This window comes from Agelaius tricolor, unplaced genomic scaffold (genome assembly GCF_023055355.1).
Source record: "Agelaius tricolor isolate 1412-34295 unplaced genomic scaffold, bAgeTri1.0.p SCAF_38, whole genome shotgun sequence".
Lineage (NCBI taxonomy): Eukaryota > Metazoa > Chordata > Aves > Passeriformes > Icteridae > Agelaius > Agelaius tricolor.
Window position 1 is genome coordinate 4408034 of NW_027269298.1, and position 21671 is coordinate 4429704.

General features: G+C 46.0%; 3 protein-coding genes across 7 annotated transcripts in view; 1 reads left to right on the plus strand and 2 right to left on the minus strand.

Moving 5' to 3' along the window:
• Positions 1-2532, minus strand: NDUFA8 (NADH:ubiquinone oxidoreductase subunit A8). Its single transcript, XM_071454295.1, has 4 exons — positions 2381-2532; positions 2133-2296; positions 699-864; positions 1-241 (listed from the first exon to the last, which is right to left on the minus strand). Exons 1-4 carry the CDS (start codon positions 2429-2431, stop codon positions 104-106), a joined length of 519 nt encoding a protein of 172 aa, XP_071310396.1. The 5' UTR covers positions 2432-2532; the 3' UTR covers positions 1-103.
• On the plus strand, positions 2489-17320 carry MORN5 (MORN repeat containing 5). 2 transcript variants are annotated; one of them, XM_071454293.1, is made up of 6 exons: positions 2489-2611; positions 2889-3036; positions 3290-3401; positions 4265-4396; positions 15875-15989; positions 17213-17320. In XM_071454293.1, exons 1-5 carry the CDS (start codon positions 2565-2567, stop codon positions 15967-15969), a joined length of 534 nt encoding a protein of 177 aa, XP_071310394.1. In that variant the 5' UTR covers positions 2489-2564; the 3' UTR covers positions 15970-15989; positions 17213-17320. The 2 variants fall into 2 exon arrangements, with proteins under 2 accessions (XP_071310394.1, XP_071310395.1); XM_071454294.1 differs by having other exon boundaries at positions 2512-2584.
• The window catches only part of LHX6 (LIM homeobox 6), a 17003-nt gene continuing 11916 nt past the window's right edge, over positions 16585-21671 (minus strand). For all 4 annotated transcript variants that reach the window (XM_071454288.1, XM_071454290.1, XM_071454291.1 and 1 more), the window contains exon 10: positions 16585-20191. In XM_071454288.1, the coding sequence (XP_071310389.1) occupies positions 20171-20191 (21 nt within the window). In that variant the 3' untranslated portion in view covers positions 16585-20170. The remainder of the gene's footprint in view (positions 20192-21671) is intronic.

The following is a 21671-nucleotide window of genomic DNA, read 5'->3' on the forward strand; positions in this document are numbered from 1 at the left end:
TAATGGTTTTGGGCTCTTTAATTATTAGTAATACCCAGCGCACACCACACAATTTACATGTGCAAGTGCCACATCTCTGCACTTGAGTCACAGCCTGCCCACTTCACCAGGACCAGAAAAAGAGCCTGCTGCCAAAGGGAGAGGGCTTCAGTTCCCCTTCTATGGGTGGGTTTGGCTGTGGTCTGGGCCTAGAGTGATAGGCATTCTCAGGCAGAGGACGGTCTGTCTTCACCTTCGTAACCTGGAAAGAAATGCAAAGAAGTGATACAGCTGCTCACAGCATTTAATAGCCAGGTTGAGTCAGAACTTCAAGGAAGAACTACCAAGAAGAACCAAACAATAGCAAGGACACATTGTTCAGCTGATGAGAGCTCCTCAATACTTCTAAGAAAAGGGAAGGGAGGGGTGTTTCATCACAACTACAGAACAGCTCCACGTGAGCATGAGCTTCATTCCTAAAGGAAAAGCCTCTAACAGGAAAAGCAAAAAGCAAGAATTTCACTAAGAAAAGCACAAATCTTCTGGAAAGCAACTATGAAAAACGCTGCCAGTCTTGACTTCTACTATCCCACAAATTCCAGCACCGAGCTCACAAAACACCATCGGGCCAAGAGATGCTGGAGACCTGCTCTGGACAAAACACTCACAAAGGGAGGAGAGCAGGATCTGCCTGTGTGCCCCGCGGGGTAAGGAGTTACCTTGGAGAGGTCTCCCAGGTCGGGCCTGACCCAGCCCAGCTTGTCCAGCACGCAGGAGTCGAAGGCTGCCTGCTGCTTGCGGCAGCGGCGCAGCTCCTGCTGGCTGCTGTAGTCGATGCACGTCCAGTAGGCCGTGAAGGGCTCGGCGCAGTGCGTCCGGATGCTCCTGGGGACACCACACACACACCCCTCAGCACCCCCACTCGGGCTCCTCTCATCCCAGCCTCAGCTCAGGGTCAAGTGGGTTCTGCAGCTTTCAGTTCTCAGGAACAGCTAAACCTTCGCTCAAATCAGTATCTGGTACAGGTACCTGTGAAATTTCCATCGCTGCAGCTACAATTAATGACAGCAATGACTTCACTGGTATGTGGAGGAGATTTTTGTGGGTGGATGTTCACAGCTCCTCCACGGGATATGGTGAACACCACAAGGGGACATCTTTGTTTTGCCAAATAATTTAGTTACGTTACATGGTGCTTGAATGCTTCCAAATAATTTTGTGTCTAAAACTCAAAAAGCCATGCTTAGAGCAGAGGTTTCAGCTGCTGCACTGGAGGTGGAGGTAATTAAATTAGGTCCTTTACTGGCATGTGCCCTGGAGTTACATGTTTGGTCAGGAGAGGCAGGTGCTTCACCTGTGGGACAGGGAGGACAGACAATGCAATGCTCAGGTTGGTTTCCTGGAGTTCATCACACAGCTGCAAGGTGCAGCAGCCTCACACCACTGCCCTGAGTTCCCAATAAAAACCCAGGCCGCTTGCTCTGGAGCAAAGGCACAAGGTCTTCAAGTAACAGGATTAATCCATGTAGAAATAAGCAAGACAAAACACATGGCCTCTATTCCCAGAAGTTAAAATTGAAGAAGAAGGTAGAAAAGTTTTGAAGGCAGTGATGGCAGCAGCATTTTTAATTAGAATAATGGAATTACAAAATAGTTTGGGTTGGCAGGAACCCTAAAGTTCATCTCATTCCACTCTCTTCCGTGGGCAGGGGACACCTTCCACTGTGCCAGGCTGCTCCAAACCCCATCCAACCTGGCCTTGGACACTTCCAGGGATGGGGCAGCCACAGCTTCTCTGGGCAACAAGTACCAGGGCCTCACCACCCTCACAGGGCAAGATTCCTTCCTAACACCTGATCTAAACCTGCCCTCTGTCAGTGTGAAGCCATCCCCCCTTGTTCTGTGACATTGTCACAAGTCCCTCTCCATCTCCCTTGCAGCCTCTGCTCGTACTGAAAGTTGCACTGAGATAAGGCCGGAGCCTTCTCTTCCCCAGGCCGAAGAGCTCTCCCAGCCTGTCCCCACAGCAGGGGCGCTCCGCTGGAACGAGTGACCGCCAGCGCTCGAATGACACTGCCGGGCACGGCCCCGCAGCTCCGTCACCTCCAGGCCCGTGGGGCTGCGGCGGCGCCTCCCGGCCGGGGGCCGCTCACCTGAAGAAGTCGATGGCGCACTGGTTCACCTGCCGGCCCTCCCTCAGGCACTTGCGCGGGTCCTTCTCCTCCCAGCGGCACAGCATGAACTCCTTGTTGGGCCGGTCGCACTGCGAGCCGTAGTGGTGCGCCGCGGCCTTCAGCACGGCCGAGCTCACCGCCACCTGCGGCGGAGGACAGCTGCTGTGAGGGCGGGCGGGGAAGGCAGGGCAGAGCGGGGAAGGTCCCGCCGGCCCTCACGCACTCACCTCCTGCACATCGAGCTCCTCGAGCGGGGGCACCCGCAGCACCCCGGGCATGGCGGCTCTCCTTGAGCGCCCTCAGCACCCGCCCCGCACCGCGCACGCGCGGCCGCGGAGGCGGGGCCAGGGCAGGGCCGGGGGCGGGCCGGGGCCGTTGCCATGGTGACCGGGACGCGCCGTCGGGGCCGCCATGGAGCTGGTGGGGCATCGGTACCTGGGGGGAGTCATGCGCGGCAGGTGGGGCTGGGCACAACGGGGGACACCGGGGGGACCGGGGGACCGGGAAGGGGCACAGGGGCTGCGGGGATCCGGGAAGGGGGCGGGGGGGGGGGGGCACGGGAAGATGGAGGGCACAGCGGGGTTCGCAGGGAACACGTGGGATCGGGGGTCCGACAGGGAGGCAGGGGCGTCGCGGGCATTGCAGATGGGCCATGGGGACAAGGGAGGATCGCAGGGGGCTGCTGGGACCCGGGCGCCTGGAATTGCCAGCGTCCACCCTCGCCATCTCTTCCAGGATGGAAGGATTCGGCTACTACACGCTGCCGATGGGCACCGAGTACCGGGGCTCGCTGTGGGACGGGATGTGCCACGGGCAGGGCGAGCTGCGGCGCCCCACAGGCGGCGCGTACCGGGCGCTCTGGGACCGCGGGCTGCCCACGCAGGTACGGCCGGGGGCCTGCACCCCGAGGGGCCTCCGCTGGCACAGGCCGGGGGTGAAACCCGCGGATTTCCGAGCCAAGGCCGCGTTTGACCCCTCGGGGTGGGTGGGGAGAGGCTGCTGGCACCGCAGACGGGATTCCCGACAAAAGGCGAGCGGAGCCGCGCTGGCCCTGCTGCGGCTCTGCCGATGCGACCTGGCCTTGGTTCCGTCCATCCATCATGTTTATTAACTCTGCGCTCAAACGTGTTTTGCAGGGGAAATACACTTTTACAGATGGTCTCGAATTCGAGGTGGAAAAATGGCTTTACTGCGACGGCTACGACAGAAGATTCTATACAGAAATCAGCTCTGGTTTTAAACCACCAGGTACTAAATTGCATTTGCGATCCTGAGAGTCTGGAAGGAATTAAACTAACAACTTTGCTTAAGAAAGATTAATTCAGCTACATGAGTAACATGGAGCAGAAATGCTCTGGCTAATTTCATCCAAGCCTGAGATGCTGCCAGGAGAATGTGGACAGCACCTTCCACCAGCACAGCCTGGGGTGCAGCTCTGCACCCACCGCGCTCTCCTGGGGCAAGACAGGCCTTTATCATCTGCAGCTTTTGACATCCTGATTAACCCCTTCATACCATTCACCCTCACTGCCTCAGCAGGGTGCTTTTGATACAGAGAAGTCCAGCAAAAGCAATTAGTTTGCATCCAGGGCACCAAATGAAGTTTCAAGCATCTGCCCCTCGTAGCTTTTTAGAAGACACCAAAACAGATGTTTGTGTTCAGTCTATGATTTTGCTAAAGACTTTTATAATGTTATTTTTTTTAGTCAAAAGGTGGGTTTATAAAGGAAAAAAGTGAGTAAAGTCTGTAATTTAATACACACAATACATAGAATATTTTAGTGATGACATAGAGTTCTGTGAAGCCAGCGATTCTCTCCTGGCCCCATTTTGGATTTTAGGGTTGGACTTGTAATGTTAACTTGGTGGGCTGAATCACAGGGCTGTGAATGAGGAAATCAAAGTGATTGTTTTTTATCACACAATCTTTGCGTGTGCATTTTTCCATTTTCATTTTCCCCATCTGCAAAATTGATGAAATGTTTTACAAAATTTATTGTGAGGTAACTCTGTTATTTTTATAGCAAACACTATGGAGATGTATATTAGTTATCTTGATCAAAGGCATAAATTAAAAAAAAAAAAAATCAAACCATGTTTTTCCCCTTCAGGCATTGCTCAGCTTACAAATCTGGATCCTCCCAAAATAATCCCAAAAGGCTGTTATGACTGTGGTGATGGATTCTATAACCCCAAAACCAGAATAGTTGTTGACTACAAACGCAAGTTTCTGAGAAATGCAGGTATGATTTAACTTCTTCTGCCAGGTAAACTAAGAAGGGTTTATTATATCTTCTAGGCTGCCTGATTAAAGCCAAAATATAAACAACTCCATGACTTGGTTCTATTATCACTGAGCTAAAATATCTTTAACTTATTTATTTTATCAGTGATTTATGTATCCCCAGAGCTGTACAAATCATATTTTGCAAAATTACAATGAAGTATTCCCAAGCATATATGAATAAATATGTTTTATTACCATTTGGTATGTTAATCTCAGAAAAATCTTCAGTCTCTCCTGTTATGATCTCAAGCAAGGGAGTGGTTGTGAGGGGCACATCACTGATCCTGAAAGCTGAAAAGCTCCATGTTGTCAAGCAGCAAAGTGCTAAGCATGTGCTCATCTCTACATGCTGGAATAGTCCAGTTTATTAAAACAAGTCTGGGTCTTACCTTCCTGAAAGGAAGCCTTCGCCTTGGAGAGCTGTGTTTGGAGTAGAGTCTGGCAAATACACAGATAGGTCCTCAAATTAATAAACCTTGGGGAAAATGAGTTCTTACCAAGCCAAAAGAGAAACTTTTCAAATTAAAAGCCACAGAAGATCCTCAAACAGTTGACACTGGGATAACTAAAAAAATGTAATCTGACCTGAAAAAAACCCTGCCTTGTGTTCTGGCTATTTAATCTTTGTTTTTATCACCTTTTCAGTGCAGAGGGTTTTAAAATGAAACTGATTTCTGAAAACAGCCACCCACCACGCTTTTTCTTTTTTTTTTCCTCAAATGTCCAAATTGCAAAACCTCTTTTTTTTTTTTTTCTAAAAACCAGAACATTTCATTTTCAGTGTGCTACAGTTTAACAGTTTTGTTGCTTGGAAACTCCATTTTTCAGCAAATTTACTATTTGTTGTAAAAAAATTCTGCTCCGCTGTACTTTCAAGAGCTTTTGTGAGTGTGCACTGTGATATTGGAGGAGGGAAGTGGGGAGGGGTTAAATGAATTGGAGATACCATCTGCTATAAAATATACCCTGTGATACATGGCCTGTTTTATAAACGTTGAATAAAAACTGATCTAGATTATTACAAATGGCATTGATCCAAAATACTGGAATGCAGTGGGCCTACTGATGAGGAAGATAAGCAACATGCTTTCCAAAAACACAGGAACCTACACAGATTAGTACAGGAGGGAACGCCTTGGAATTCAATTTATTGTTTTTTAATCTGTTCTTTGAACTCATTGTCCTTTATGACATTTATCTCAAGCCCTACAAATTATACCAATCAATACTGGCCCAGCAGCGCAGCGTGCGGCCTGCCAGAGCGCTGGAGATGGGCTTGGTGTGGCCCTTCCAGCCAGGCCTGCACACAAAGTTCAAGTTGTTGATGTGAGGGTGAAGAAGGAATGTGTCATGTAGGCCAGACCCTTCCTCTCAAGAACATGAACACAATTGAAAAGCCCGGCACTTGTTCAACATCAGAGGAACTCCTGCCGCCCCAGGAGAGATGATTCAGGGCACAAGGCCACTGAAGCAAAGAGAAATGAAAAAAATTAAAAAAAAAAAACCCAGCTGTAAGCAGAAGAAACTGAGGAAGAGGCTGAGATGACAGGGAACAGATCCAGAATTACTCCATTATAGGTTGGGCAGGAAAGAGCAGGAAAACCTCCAGGCTTCCAGCCAAGTCTTGAAAGCATCAAAAGCAGATGGTAGGAAGCATTCAGGAAGTTCTTACAACAGCTTGACAGGTTTACCAAAATGACACTATCTGCCTCAGCCCTGGCAGCAGGCTTCAGAATACTCCAGTGCTCACCTTTCACCCCGGCCCTATTCTGAAGCGATTGCTGATTGTTCCTGGGCTGTTTGAGGGATCCCTGAGCCTGGCACGGCCTTGGCCCAGCCTGGCACAGCCAGGTACAGCTCCAGAGCAGGGCAGAGCATTCCTCTGGAAACTCCTGAGCCTGGCACAGCCTTTGCACAGCCTGGCACAGCCAGGTACAGCTCCAGAGCAGGGCAGAGCATTCCTCTGGAAACTCCTGAGCCTGGCACAGCCTTTGCACAGCCTGGCACAGCCAGGTACAGCTCCAGAGCAGGGCAGAGCATTCCTCTGGAAACTCCTGAGCCTGGCACGGCCTTGGCCCAGCCTGGCACAGCCAGGCACAGCTCCAGAGCAGGGCAGAGCATTCCTCTGGAAACTCCTGAGCTCACTGGCAGCTCTGCTCCATGGAGATGAGAGGATGGGGAGCCCCAGGAGGCTCCTGAGGAGCCTGGCCAGCCCTGCTTTCCCCAGCTCCAAGGTCTGATCCTCATTTGCTCGCAGAGCTCTCGCTGCTGGAGCAGCAAAGGCCCCTCCTGAAAACATCAGCAGGCCCGGGGAATGAAATGACAGCAACAGCTTTGTTATAGTTTTTATCTAGCAAACTTTTCCAAATTCTCATTACAGCCTCGCAGTTATTACTCCGTCCCTAAACCTCTGTTTCCTTGGGGATGCTCAAATTTCTCTTGGTTCTCCATGTGTTCTTCAAGCTTTTCTTTTTGCCAATATTGCGAAGTACGTGAAATTGAGCGCATAAATAAGAATGGGAAGGCTCATTTGTAAGAAGATACCTTGTTTATTTTTAATAGATACAGGGACCAGGCTCCTGTTTCACCAGGAGTATTCCTCTTGGTTTTTTTTCCCCCAGAAATAGGACTCCTGGCACTTTGTAACAGAGTTTAGTCAATAGAAAGATCGGAAGATTTCCCAGTTTTTCAGTGAAAAGTAGAAACTACAAGACATTATTTTTAATGCAAAGCAGAGAGGTACAAGAAGAGCTGTGACAGTCAGATTTTAGGCCCTCTAAATATCGGAAAATACCAACAAAAAAAGGAATTTTTTTATACTGAGATGGAAAAGATCTCAGCAGATTGCCTAGGTCACCTGTCTTGATGAAAAGCAAAGATATTTCTGATGAAAATTGCCTTGTTTCTCCTGTGGTTTTCACAGGGATGGGTTAAATAATATAAAATATGCTTTTCTTCATTCTAATATAAGAATATTTATTCTACTATTTTCATATTTCTTCTTGAGGTTTAATTAGTATGGTGCATAGGGGAGCTTCCTGTAGTGCAGTCAGTATTACCTGAAATATATTTGTACCTCTTCCTATAAATCAAGAGCAGAAAGACACAAAATCTGCCTTTTCACTCAGAGCTCAGGCAGGGAACTGAATTAAGAGCAGGATTAGGCCTAGAAGACCAGGACAAGTGTCTTATTAGGAGGGGGTTTGGTGTTGCTGCAGTCCCAAGCCAGCCAGCAATCAGCATTTCTACAAGCCTGAAAGTCTCGTGAAAAGCAGCAGGAAAAATCCTGCTGCTCCAGGAATCATTATGAGCTGAAAAGGTCAAGATTCAAGAACATTATTTTCGTGTAGTTTAGAGAAGTCTGGGGTTAGAACGTCTGAGGTTGTGAGGCTGGCCCAACTCCCCAGGCAAGGGGACAAAGCCATTTGAATTCTAAGCCTTATTAATCACAGACTTACAGTTTCCTTATGTTGTTACCTTGGGATGGAGAACTCATGCTTGATCTGAAAGATTTGAGAGGCACAAATCTTTTGGACAGTCGGCAATGATGTGTTCAACCATTTCAGGTTTATCCAAATACACAAATCCATGAGAGAAATCTCTACATTTGGACTTTTTTTGCCTCACAACTCAGATCTGACTTGCACCAAGTGCTTTTTGGGAAACGTAGACTTTGACTTGTCTGAAAAATGCAGTTGAGAAACAGCCATAACCACTCAATAATCGCTCAGGGTAATATTTCTATACCTACCCTCATGTACCCCAAATACATGCAGATGTTTGCGTGCTCTTTCTCAGAAACTACTGGAGAATTGGGTGTGGGATGAGGACCTGGCAATTTTTCAGGCCTGGAGTATTTCTGGAAAAAAAGACAGCAAATTTAACTTCGAGTCAACTGCAGTGCAGGAAAAAAGATTGACTGCACTGAGGGATCATGCACAGAGCTTTATTCCCTGTTCTTCTTTGAAATTGCCCATTCTGATGATGGAGGGAGGGGATGAACAGCCTGATCCCAGGCTAGTCCCCCAGTCATTGCCTAAGAATGTAGAGTTGTTTTGGCAGATGCCCTGTGCAGGGAGAGGAAAGCCCCAGCAATACACATACAGAGGGAATATAGTATTTTTGCTCGAATGAATTTAGCTTCCCATAGATTTAAATGTCTACTTATAAGGCAAGACCATTTAATCTTTTGTACATTTGTTTCTTTTTTATTTGACTTAAGATACTGAATTTAGATGAGGTTTTAGTTCCTACATATTGAAACTCTTAAAAGCTCTTCAAATAATTGTTCTTTGGATACTTGTTAGGCTAAAGAAATCAGTTTTGATCGGCAGTAAAAGTTCATGCTATTTTAAGTGCAATGCTATAGCTATTTTCTGTTGTATATTTAATCATTTTGAATTATATGTCATGTAAAAGATTTTAGCTCTGGGGCATTTGCCAGATGGCTGATTCTGCATTTCACACAACAAAAGAAATAATGTTTGTGTAAAGCTCTTAAAAATAGTTGGTAATCAGTATATTCTACAACGAATAGGATCCAGACCTGTTTGGAAAAAAACCCCAGCTTTTGCAGAAATTAATTTAGAGGATTTGGTCTCTACCTCTGGGCTCTGAACAAAACAAATTGTGTCTATTGTTTGCTGATTTTGTAACATTTAACAAGTTAACTGGATTGTAAATTTTACTCATTTTTATGTTAAATGCCGTTTATTGCAATCCATTGATCTTTTTCTCTTTACTTTGGCTGACAAACTTATTTCTGAAAGCAGGGTTGTAAAGCAGAGAGCCAATGCTGCTCTCCCTTTACACAAGCAGAGCATACGAATGTGAGTAGCCCTTTGCTTTTCTTGCAACAGCTGCAGTGTTTGTCCTTTTTACTGCTAGTTCCTCCTTCTGGCCTCTTTGATTCATATTCCTCCAAAATACCACTGCAAAAAAATATTTTTTCTCTCTGCCATGGCATTCAGCTTTTTCTCTTTGCCCACAAGGCTCTACAGAGCTACCTACAAATTCACCCTCAAATTCACCTTCTGGTCTTGTCTCCTCCATCTCCCGCATACCTTTTTTCCCTTGGATCTAGTTCCAGGACATAGGTTTTTAGCCACATTTATACAATTCCAGATTTTTGGTACTTGCTTTCCAGACTCTGTGGTACCCAAAAGCTTTGGAAAATATTACATCCAGAAGCAGTTCAGAAATTGTATTATAACTCTTTGATCTGGATCTTCAAAGTGTCACTTATCTACCTCTTCCTACTTTGTTAGTTAGATAGCTTTTGTTCCAATGTCAGAGCTCTGGATCTAAATAATCCCCAGTGCTTAACAAATAAATTAATTGAGGAGCCAGATCTCAGCAGGAGGAGAGGCACAACCCTGGCAAGTGTCACAGTGGGACTGCTGAGTGGGCAAGGCAAATGGCTGGGCAGTGAAGATGGCAGAGAGGAATCGAATCCACTTCATTTCAAATGACACTCCCAGACTCCTATGAGAAGTTGAGGGGGTTTTCTTACCCTTTTTTTTAGCTTACTCTACCCTAAACACTTTTTAAAATGTTAGGCCAATTTTCCTGCCTATCATATGCTCTTTTTGTATCTTTTTATATAGAAATGTGTGAAGATCAAGCACATTTGGATGCCATTGCAAAATTACTATATATGTCTTTCACAGTGTCAAAATCTGCTCAGGTGACAGACAGAGACACTTGGAGCCTTCTCATCTGAGCAACCAAGCACATTCTTAGATTAAATTTGGCTTACACGTTTTAATCTGAAACATCCTTCATTCAGCAAAATAGATTATGAACCAACATAATTTATATTCCAGGTTCTAGCCAGTAGAGATAATATTAACATTTGCATCATGGTGGAAGTTACTACAGTAATTTCAGTAGCTATAGCTTTTGCGGATATATTGTTCCTTCTGGTTTCCTGGCCTTATCTTTTTGAAAATTGTGGAAGTTTCAGTTCCAAAGAGTGGCATGCCAAGAATAACACCTTTGTTTGGGTGCTAACCATCCTATTGTGAATCCATTAAATAGGTTACACACAACCTTATAGGCACTTACATTCAATATACAGCTCATGTGAAAACAACTTTTACAAGAGATGGAAAGTTCATTTGGGGGCCATTTTGGAATGACAGTAATTAAAAGAGAATGGAAGGGTGAGAATTTGTGGGTGGAAGCAAAGGTTAATTGAAAACATATTTTCCATTTTCTTGCCAGCCTTGATGTTGGTGGGGTCAGGTGCAGTAAGGAAAGGGGTGCTAGGGACCCCGAGGGGGCAGTGGAAATGGGAGGGCTGTGCCAGGCAGAGCCCATGGCTGAGATGCTATCACAGCTCACAGTGATTGTGCAGTGGAAGAACATGATGAACTGCTCTGCGGGTGCTGGGAGGAGTCAGGGATGTGAAAGAATTCCGTGATATTGTTGTTTACAATGGGCTGCGTGTGCTTAGCCCTCTGCAAAGCAGGGAGGAAGCTCAGCTGCTGCTGGAGGATGGTGTGCTGTAAACACAGACCATCCAAACACACCCCTCAGACCGTGGGCAGCTCTGGGCAGGGCTGGGCTCAGCAGTGCCAGGGCTCCCAGTGCTCCCTGTCCCGCTGGTGGCACATCCCAGGGACACCAGCTCCGCTCCTGGGCTCTCACAGAGCTCACACAGGGGTGACCCCACTCTCATCTCACTCTCTGCCTCCCCTCCTGGGCTCTCAGAGCTCACACAGGGGTGACCCCCACTCACATCAGGTCCCAACCTGCCCTTGGGCAGGGGAGGGAGCCACAGATCTGAGTTTCAGAGTGCACAGCCTCTGAGACATCAGGAGCACATACACTGCCAAGACCTAACGCAGTCAGACAAGGTTTTTAAGGTGAACAATGTCGTTTTTCCCCTGTTCAAACCACTGGGGATTCTAATTTTAGCAAACTTCTAGGTGGTTTCCTGGGAAAGCAATAGTTAAGAGAAGCCTCCATGACAATTCTGCCAGTGCTGTCAGTCTCAGCTCTGTGCCATGGCAGGCACCTAAGCATACAGAGTCCTCAGAAGCCTCTCACAGCTGAGGTTTCCATAAGCAACCCAGAAACATGATAGTTAAAAGCAAATAATTCTAAACTTTGCAATATGCATTTAATATAGCAAGATTAAACGCACCTAAATTACAGTGTGTTCTCATGTCATCCCTTGGAAGCACCCTGAAGCAAGGCCACCCTGAATTTTCAGCTGTTTCTAATCCCAGCTGAGAGATAAATCTGGAGTGTGGTATTTGGGGAAATCTCTTCTGCCACTACTTTTAGCCTGAACGTTGGAAAGGAGGCAAGTGGTTTCATTTTGCAGAGAGCAGAAATCCACTGATTTACATGGGCTGAGCTTTGAGCTCACTGTGGAACACACCTAACAGTGGCTGTGACACCTGTTTGGACTTTGCCAGCATTTGGAACTTCCCCTCAAGCCCCCCAAAACAAGGCAGAAACTTGCCAGGCAGTATTTGGTGAGAAGATAAAATTTTGAAATGGGCTGCTTAGAGGAACCCATTACAGCCTCAGCTTTAGCTGGGTCTTGTTTACCTAAAGAGGCTCCCCAGAGTGAGCTGTTGGGTGTGGGGACAGTGAGATCAGGACACTTCCCCCCTGCTTAATCACCTTTTGTGGGCTGATGCTGTTTCTGGGCACCAGTGGTGCAGGTGGCTGCCAGGGCTGGCTCCCTGTGCCTCTGCCTGCTCGATGAAAACAGCCTGAATTAATCACCAAAATGACAGAGAGCTGTCCCAGCGTGGGCTGGCTGAGGAGCTCACCCACAATATTCAAGATATATTTAGTGGGTGCTAGAAACTGATCTCATTTTTGATTGAGACACAAGGAAATAATTCAAGAGCTCATCCATTACAATCTTTTGCTGTTTCAGTTTCAAGATTCCAGTAATATGTCATTATAATAATGATAATTCACTGACTTTGGAAGAAATAAAATGGGTAACATTTACTAACTGCACAGGGATACACCAGATTGCAGTGAAATGCTCAGACAAAGCTTTTCCCCTTTACCTTCAAACACCAGCATGGTTAGTCCTCTTTCAGCAAAGTCTGTTCCATCACTGTTTATTCTACTAAGGAAAATCTAAAAAAATGGATAAACTTTTAAAGATAAATACACTGACACAAAATTCAGCACACCACACGAAGAACCCCATTCTACCTAATTGTGCACAGGGTGATAATTTAGCACTGATTAAAGAGTTTGTATTTTTTTCAAATCTTTTTTAAAAGGAAAATTACTTCTGAAGGTGAAGATGTGCTTAGACAATCATATTAACATATTCAAACAATTGTAATTTGCAAAATAGTAATTACAACTCACTATCTGGTAGCATTAATCAAACTTCAAGGTTTAATTCCATTTTAAATATTGATGAAATGTGATTCTCCAATCTAACCCTGGTGTTGCAGGGTTATGGAAGCAGCCAGTGGCAGAAAAAGAGGAACGTGTAGTTAACAAGCAGCTGCCACAAAGAAGGATCGGCATCTGTGATTTAAATTGTTAGCTGCACAGTCAGGTAGAGTGTAAAAAGGGTAGTCAAGAGGCTGTTAAGTCCATTGCTGCCAATTACTAACAATCAGGGAGGAGCTTTAAGACTTGTTCAGTACAATAAACCCAGTTTGTCTTGTTTCAGGGGTTACTACTGAAGAGGTTGCAGCTGCACTGATTCAAATAGCCCTAAAACTACAGTAATTATCAACCAGTCTTCTTTAGTGTAGCAAAAGTATGTTTTACCATAGCTTAACTCTTTACATTCTAATATTTCCCTGCCTCCTCTCCCATAGCCAGCCCTGGAGCCATTCTCATCCCTGGGCTGTGGTTCTTCTTCCTAGCCTGGAGCAATTCTTTCATTTCCCCTTACCTAGACTGAGGAGCAGCTGTACATCACACTGGGCTGGATGGCAGTTCTAGGGATTTACTTCATGTTGAGTCATCCCATCCATTTTTCCTTTTCATGCACAAAGTTGAAATTCACATCTCTCGTTCAGTTTTTACATCTGGTTAAACTCCATGCAGGTTAAGCAGGGCTTATGAACATGTATTTAATTTGCACAGGATCGGATCATAAACCAAGACATTTTGGAATCAGTCTGGCAGGCCAAGATCCTTGGAGTGACTGGTCCTGGGTGCTTTCCTAGGAGACCAGGAAATCCCAGAGTGCAGAACGAGACAATCTGAGCAAACCAGGGCTATGCTGGAAACCTGTGAAGCCAAGTTAGCATCTGCCATTCTTTGTGCTTAAGCCCTTGATGCTCAGCTGAGTGAGCACTGCCAAGGGCTGTGCTGGTTATTTCCAGCACTCAGGTGAGCCAGGTGTGCCCAGCTGCCAGCCAGACATGGTGATGCACAGCATCTCTAAGTTTTCTTATTCCTTCACCATGACAGAAACAGACAAAAGTTTCCTTTACATGCAATTATTACAAGCTCAGTTAAACTATCTTTTTTTTTTAGTTAAGGCAATTCCAGCTAAAACCAGGGAGCCACACAGAGTGGACAATATCTGTCACAGGCAAGGCTCACGTGATACATCTCAACCACCTCGTGCATAGAACAAAAGCCAGCACATTGATTATGGCTTGGATGTTGTTTTTAAGAAAGCTGAAGGACCACATTTGCATTCCTGTTGCAGCCCTCGGGTGGAATCTGCCTGTGAGAATTGCATGGTCTTTAAGCAAGATTCTGTGCTCATGTTTTTAATTTCCCTTTTAGCATTTTTTTTTCAGCATCTATTTTCACCTACTTTACACCCAAATTAGAAATGTGCCATTAACAGGATATTTTGTTATGTATCTGTGGATCTCTAAGGAATAACAAAACAAAAATCAGTGAAACACAGAAAGAGCTGAACTTAGCTATTTCATCCAAATGATGACTGTTTTGCAGTCATTAAAGGTGCCAAGCACCTTGGCACCATTCCTGCCTGCACCAGGGTGCCAGCAGAGCTGGGTGTGAGCAGCACCTCAGGTGTGCACCCAACTCGCAGCCAGCAATGAGAGAAAAGGGAGGGCAGCATGGGAAAAAAAAAAAAAAAAAAGGGGGAAGAAAAAAGAAAAGACAAAGCTTGATTCACAAGCCATCACAGTCAGGATTAACCCCCAAACTTGTGCATCTGAATTTGTCACATACCCCTCTGGAAACTTCTTAACCTAACACTTCATTCCCAGCACCTTCCTACCCTTTGCATTTCAAATGCTCCTCTGTCACTTCAGCATAAAGGTACAACTCCACAATCAAAAATCTCCACGAAAATCTGACTCCTAGAGGAGCAACATGCTTCTTTCTCCATTTTGTTTGACCTGCCTAGGCAGGGTGCTCAGCAGGGGGAAAAAATGGGACCGTGATGGTCCCAGGGGTCACAGCCCCTCGGCTCCATCCTCCTCCCAGTCATCTGCTCCTGTACGTAACAAGGGCTGCCATGAACCCTCAAAATTCAGATTTTTACACACATCACAAGCAGCTAATATGAATTTGTTAAGACAGTGGTAAACACAAGAAGCAACTCGAATATATTTCATTTGTATAAAAATAAATACAGGTATTGTTGTAAGTAATACTTTGATTTTTTTTTTCCCCAAGGCTTTTTGAAGTTTGTTTTTCCTGGTTTAATACACAGATCTCTTTTCTCCTACACAAACACAAAGGAAAAGGCTGCAGAACAGTTTTTGGAGACAAGACAATTTAAATCCCTGAAATTAAGAAGCCACAACTTAACATTCACCAAGCTATTTTTTTGTAAATCACGCAGAAAATTACTATTCAAACTTTGCTGGTCAGTTGTTTTTTCCTACATTGTCTTTGCTTTTATTTTCTTTCCACACTGTCATTATGCTCTCAGAATAAATACGACAGACATGAATACTAACAAGGGACACAGGAGTTGGTCTAAAATATCTCAGCCACTACATCAGCTTATCAATACCTGCCACAACATACACCCCAGGCACAGCACGGAAAGAAAAGCTCCAAGACAAGAACCTGGGATTTTACTGACAATTTTTCTTTACCTTCACGTTTTATAAACCAACAAGCAACACAGCCAGAGTATTTTAAAAATGCCTGTCTTCATTTCTGATAGTTTCAACATTTCTCCTGCGTGTTTTGCCCAAAAAGGCAAAATATAAAATCTATACATGTAAATCTCGTGGCTCACCCAAGCTAAGCTTATCAAACAGATGAATAATCAGTCCTTGCCACAGAGCCAGTACCTCCTGCCTTGACAAATTCCCACACAACAGCACACGATCCTTCAAACAAACACAAAAAAAAAAAAGTGTTCTAAGATACGCCCATGGCTAAAAGATGGATTTATTTTTCAAGGAAAAATGGCTTGTTTGACTGGAGCCCAGGGTGCAAGGAGCAGTGTGGCACAGGGATATTTAAGGTTCCTTTCTCTCCCTTTCAGACGATGATGAGCATGAATGGATCCTTCGGACCTGCCGGAAAGCCTGGGATTTAACAGCTGAGGAGGAACCAAAACCATCACACAGCCTCTCCTAGACAATATTCCAGCAAAGCAGGTAATCTGATTCACAATAAATGCAATTTGTCCTCGTGGATTTGTCTCACCCTTTCCCTCGACAGGAATATAATCTTTCTGTCATCTTTGTCAGCTCAAAGAAAAATGGAAATAATCATTTAATCAGTCATGCTGAGCAAAAGCCACGGCAAAAAAGCCGACTGTACTCACAATAATATTCCTGAGAGGTGTGCAGTGTAGTATGTATAAACATTATTAAGCCTGAAAACAATTTGTTAAAAAGAGTGCCTCGGATTCGGTGTTGAAGTCATTCAAATCCATCTTAATCAACATTATTTTCCCAGATTTTAGTTAGCTGTCCTGGTGAATTCCTTTCCTCTCTTTTTGCTCAGTACTTTGATATTGATTGATCATTGTAATAATGTACACCAGAGGTATTCTTTAATGACGGGTTTGCTAACTAGGAAATTATATCCATTTACTACGAACGTTTGTTGAACTCTCCTGAAGCCAGAGTTTAACAAAATAATAAAAGAGGAAAACTGGGTGGGTTGCTGCTTGATTAGTAAGCCAGAAAGTATTTAAAAATAAAATAAAATGGAATTACATCATTTTCTGGATGTAAGTGCCAGCACTTCTACTTGCATTAACTTTATTTATTACACAAATAAGACATTTACAAAGCACAACATTAAAAGTATGTAACAAAACAGACATTGGTTTTACAAAAAGTGCTTACAATTTTGTTTTACTTTTTTAAAATAAATATTAGTCTTGACTGTCCACTCATTCAGAGAAAAAATTTTTTAACCATTGTAGCCAAGACATGCAGAATTGCAACATGCTACAACAAAATGATTGGCAGATGAAATAAAACTGGTGTTTAGTTGGCATCCTACAGATAAATCACTGATAGTAGTGCAGGATTGGTTCCCACTCCCTGTCCCAACGAGTGAGTTCTGTAAGCACCTTTAGCTCGGGCATTGGGCTAACCAGCATGAGCCAGGAAAAACCACTGGTGATAAAAGCTGAAACCATCCCACTCCCAGAGCCAAGCTCTGTTAGTCACCTTATTAAACTGGAGTGAAGAGCCTTTCACTGGCTGTCTTCAGTGGATTCTGTCTGCAAAAGGGTTTGTAAATAGCAACTGGAAAAGTTTAGTGCGTGGAGTCTGCATTGCTGCACCAGAACCCATCTGGCAATTACTGAATAAACTAAGAAAATGAGAATGACTTTAATTTTATTTTTTTTTTAAATCCACAGACAGGAGATGAATGCAAATGACCTGAGATAAGGTTTGGTTCAGTGGCAACAGTCAGTGTGAAATATGTTGTGAAACAATGTATTGAATAAATTAGAAGATTTCTTACATTCTTGGTACAGTTGAGTATTTTCCATACACATAATTAGCTCTAAAACTGCACAAGCTGAATTGCTTCCAGTTTTTGCAAACAATTTGGGCTTAATATAAACAGAGCCTGATTTCTGAATTAGCAAAGCTGCTCCTGGCTACTTATGGGGGGAAGTGCCCCAAGCACAGTCTGTGGTGAGCCCACATCCCTGGAGAGAAACACCAACATCCCCTCGGCCCTGCCATGGCATTGCTTACAGACCCTTGGATACCCAGGACATTTCCCAAGTGGGGTTTTTCTGATCGAGTTGGTATTTAGCAAATACATATTTCATAGTTTTCCTTTCACTGCATTGCCAAGACAGAAGGGAGAAACACATCAAACCCTTTTCTCCCTCAACAGAACAGTTGTGGCAATCTCAGAGACTGTGGGATGTCAGGGCAAGTTACAGCCTGAATCTCTCCTTCTGTGTCAAATGGAATAACTACCCATTCCTTTATGGCACTAATTCCACAACTAAATGGTCATTAGGATGTGCAAGCACAAATGGAGAACAAAGTCAGGCCCTGGTGACCCCCCCCGGCCCCCACGAGCATCTCAAGGCTGACACAGCAACCACCTCAACCTGTGATGACAAACACTCACCAACAGCCAGCCAAGGGAGCACTCATCCTTCCCTCATTCTCTGAAAAGGACAAAAAGGATGCACGTGGTGCACCTGCTGACTGTCCCCTCCTCAGGGGACACCTCTGCAGAGGTGGCTCCAGTCAGGTCAGGCATGTGGCAGCACCTTGTCACTGGTCACACTCTGGAAATGGTCACTCACACATCTGGAGGTGACAATAACACTTTGTGGACTTAATTCCCCTCTCTCCTTTCTAATGTTACTTTGAACTGGGACTAGAGCTGCTGGCTGCAGTTTGACAGGTACTGGCCCAGCTGTCCGAGGTAGTGCCATCACTCTCAGTGCACAGACACACAGGAGGGTGTGCGTGGGTGTTTGTGTGTGTGGAGTTGCTCCAACCAATATCAAAGTGTGTTGTACTCAGCTGCTTCTCAAGCCAAGAGATGCCAGTGGCCCCCTCAGCAGGCATCCCCATCTCCCCACGCTGCTCTCAGGGTGTTCCTGGTGGCTCAGTGCAGCCGTGTCTGGCTGCTGGTGTCACACAGAGTTCAGGGACACAGGCAGGAGAAGGCTCCCCACGTGTGCAGTGTGGGCTGGCCAGAGCTGTGGGATGGTTCCCACCTGGATTGATCCAGGATCCCCCGGAGAGGAGAACACGTGTATCTACAGTTCCCATTAAAAACGAGTTATGTAACAGATGGATTCCCATCTCCTGCTCCTGGGGCACGGCTCAGTCACATCCCTCACTGGCTGTGGCTCAGGGGAGGCTTTCACATTCTTGGAAGAGCGGCCTCACAGACACTTCACAGCAGGACAGACCCATGTGCTTGCGTGGAGAGAGGTTTTGTCACAGACCTGCTCCTGGCTCGGTGCAAACTGAGAAGGGCTGGCAGAGGTCTCTTGCTTTGTTTCATTATTACCATCAACGAAGGATGGGATGGTTTTGGAGTCCTTTTCCTGACTTGGGGCCAGACTGCTGAGCACTTCCTGTGAGCCCAGCCATTCTCCTGGGATGCACCCTCATCCCAGGGCCTGGGACAGCCCAACCCCAGCAAGGGAGACCAGGAGGGCAGAGGGGATCAGAGCCAGGCTGCCAGACTAAGGAAGATGCCATCCCCTTGCTGTCCATTTGGCTAGTGATGGTTTCTGCTGGCCTTACTGTGCCTTTCACCTTTTTAACTGGGCTCCAGTTTCTACCCAACTCTTCCCACTGACTGAACTTGAGTCCACAGCTGGGCAGAACATTTCTACACCTTTATGGCCACCTTCCATCGAGCATTTCCCAGTCCCAGAGTATGGATTGTCTGAGAGTTTTCTGTAGGTACATTCTGAAATCACCCATTTGTGATCCAATATGACTCCAAGGAAATAAAGTAGCTTGTTAATAAAGAACGAGAGTAAAAAACTTAAAAAAAAAAAAAAAGATTTGGCAGATGGCTGTGAGAGGAGAGAGATACTCAGTGTTCTAAGAACAAGTCAGCAATCAAAAACTTCAGGGTGCTAAACCTGGCTCTGCCACCAACCCTCATGGTTCCTCTCAGTTTAGGACATCTCTGCTTCCCCTCCTATAAAACGGGGGGAAAAACACTAAGATTTACTTACCTTTGAGTGATCAAAGGACATGTGATTCTAAAGCACTTTGAGGAGGAAGAAAAACTGCCTATTTCCAGCTGGCATCATGTTTTCCACTCAGTGGAGTCTCAGCTACCTGCGAGTTTGGCTCAGGAAGGTCTGTCTATACATCGAGTTGCTGAGCCAAAAAGCCAATTTCAGATTTCGCACAAGCGAGTGGAAAAAAGGAGGGATGTCCAGGAACTGCTTCACTGGTGCAAGAAGAGAATCAGGCCAAACCACAAAAATTCCTCCTTCCTTTGTGTCCAGAGGCGATCATCGACCCCCCTGAGACTCGGCGTGTTCTGGGCTGTTCATATTCCCGTGGGTTTGGGAGCAAGACTTGCAAGCACAGCAGAGTCACCAGTTTTGACTGTGTCTGGCACTGCCTTGGAGAGACTCACGGTCATTCTACAAGTCCACAAGAAACAAGTGTAAAATGTAACTGTGCACTCAACACACACATACACAGAGTGTCGCTGGAGGAGTCGGAGCGGGCGTGAGGTGCTGCTCAATGGGAGGAGCTGAGAGTGCTGGGGCTGAGCTGCTCCCGCAGGGCCGGGCGCTGTCAGCGGCTCAGGGGCGGCAGCGGGGCTGGCAGGGCCACGGGCAGCTGAGGAAGAGCCCTCGCAGTCAGTACTGGAAGAGGATGACCTGGGGGGGAAAGGGAAGCGTCAGAGGCACAGCCCTGGCCATGGCCCTGTGCTGCAGGGAGCAGCAGAACGGGCTCTGCCAGGGCAGCCACCTCCTGGCAGGAAAACCCTCTCTGGAAATGTTCTCTGCCCAGGAGCTGCCAGCCCTGCCCAGGGAAGGAGCCACCACTGAGGAGCCCAGGTGGGAGGTGACAGGAGAAATGCACCACACCTTGGGCTGTGGAACCAAACGCAACCGGGCAGCACCCCAAAAACGGCACTTCATTCATCTGTTCCCTGATACAGCAGCTACCAAGAAGGACAAAGGCCATGCCCAGCAATCCTAAGTGCCCACCTCATTCAGTGGCCAGCACGGGCTGCCCTCAAACACTGCACTGTCCAGGGGAAGCAGCTGCTGGGCTGCTCACCTCTCACCAGCCACTGCTCTGGGCACCCCCAGAGGAGGGGGGGGCTGCCCCACAAGCAGAGGGAAACACACACTCAGCGTTGAAATGTGTTTTCCCAGGATCTCAGCTATCTCTGCTTTTAAAAATTTTTGGATGTGGGGGAAAAAAAAAAAAAAAAAAAAGCTACTTCAGTTTTCAGGAATTCAACATGCAAGAGATTGTTTAGAAAAGGAGCTGGTTGGGGGGCAGCTCCGTGTCCTGAGAACCCTGTTCTGCAACAGCTGTGAGCCAGTAATTGCATTTAAATCAGGAGCTGCTTGCTGCAGTGAAGACTCCCTAACAACAGCACCAGGACTGTATAATATTGTCTGAAAACTCTGCAGCTTGCTGGGCACATATGACAAAATGGTAGAATTTAGACTGAAAAGGTATCTTTGCTATGCCCCTGCTTCTGCCCACAGAAACAGAGCTCAATAAGCTGCTGCACTGAGAAGAGAGAGCTCTGAAAAGAGAGGTGCTGAGAACTTCTAACAGTAAAGACAAAAGCTAAAACCACTCTGAGTTGCCAAAGGCTCAGTGTTCCCTCAGAAGGAACTCACCGAAACTGGGGTCCTAAATAAAATCTTCCAAACCTAAGCATGTCTGAGAACTCTTGCCCCAATAAGCTGTGTGTTAGAACAGATACTGTAAGAGCTGAACAGAAAAATATCAACAAGCAATATTGTCTCCTGGCCAGACATTGTGAAATAACATTCCTGCTTCAGATATTGTAACAGCCAGTTGTTATTATTTTTAAGCAATACTGCAACCCACAAGAAATGAATCTTTTTTGTTAACTCGTGGAAAACTGGGAAGTTAGCACATGCCAGAGGTCCTCCCTGCTCTGCTGTTCACAGCCAGGTGCTGCTCACACTGACCACATGTGCAGGTGCCTGAGGAATGGAACAGACAGAGCTCAGGGCAGGGGAAACCAGGGAGGATCCAGGCAGGAGGATCCAGGCAGGAGGATGTGAGAGCCCTCAGTGGATGCAGGCACAGAGTCCCAGCAGGTCACAACAGTGAGGGAAAACACAGTGGTGCCATTTTGACCAATAG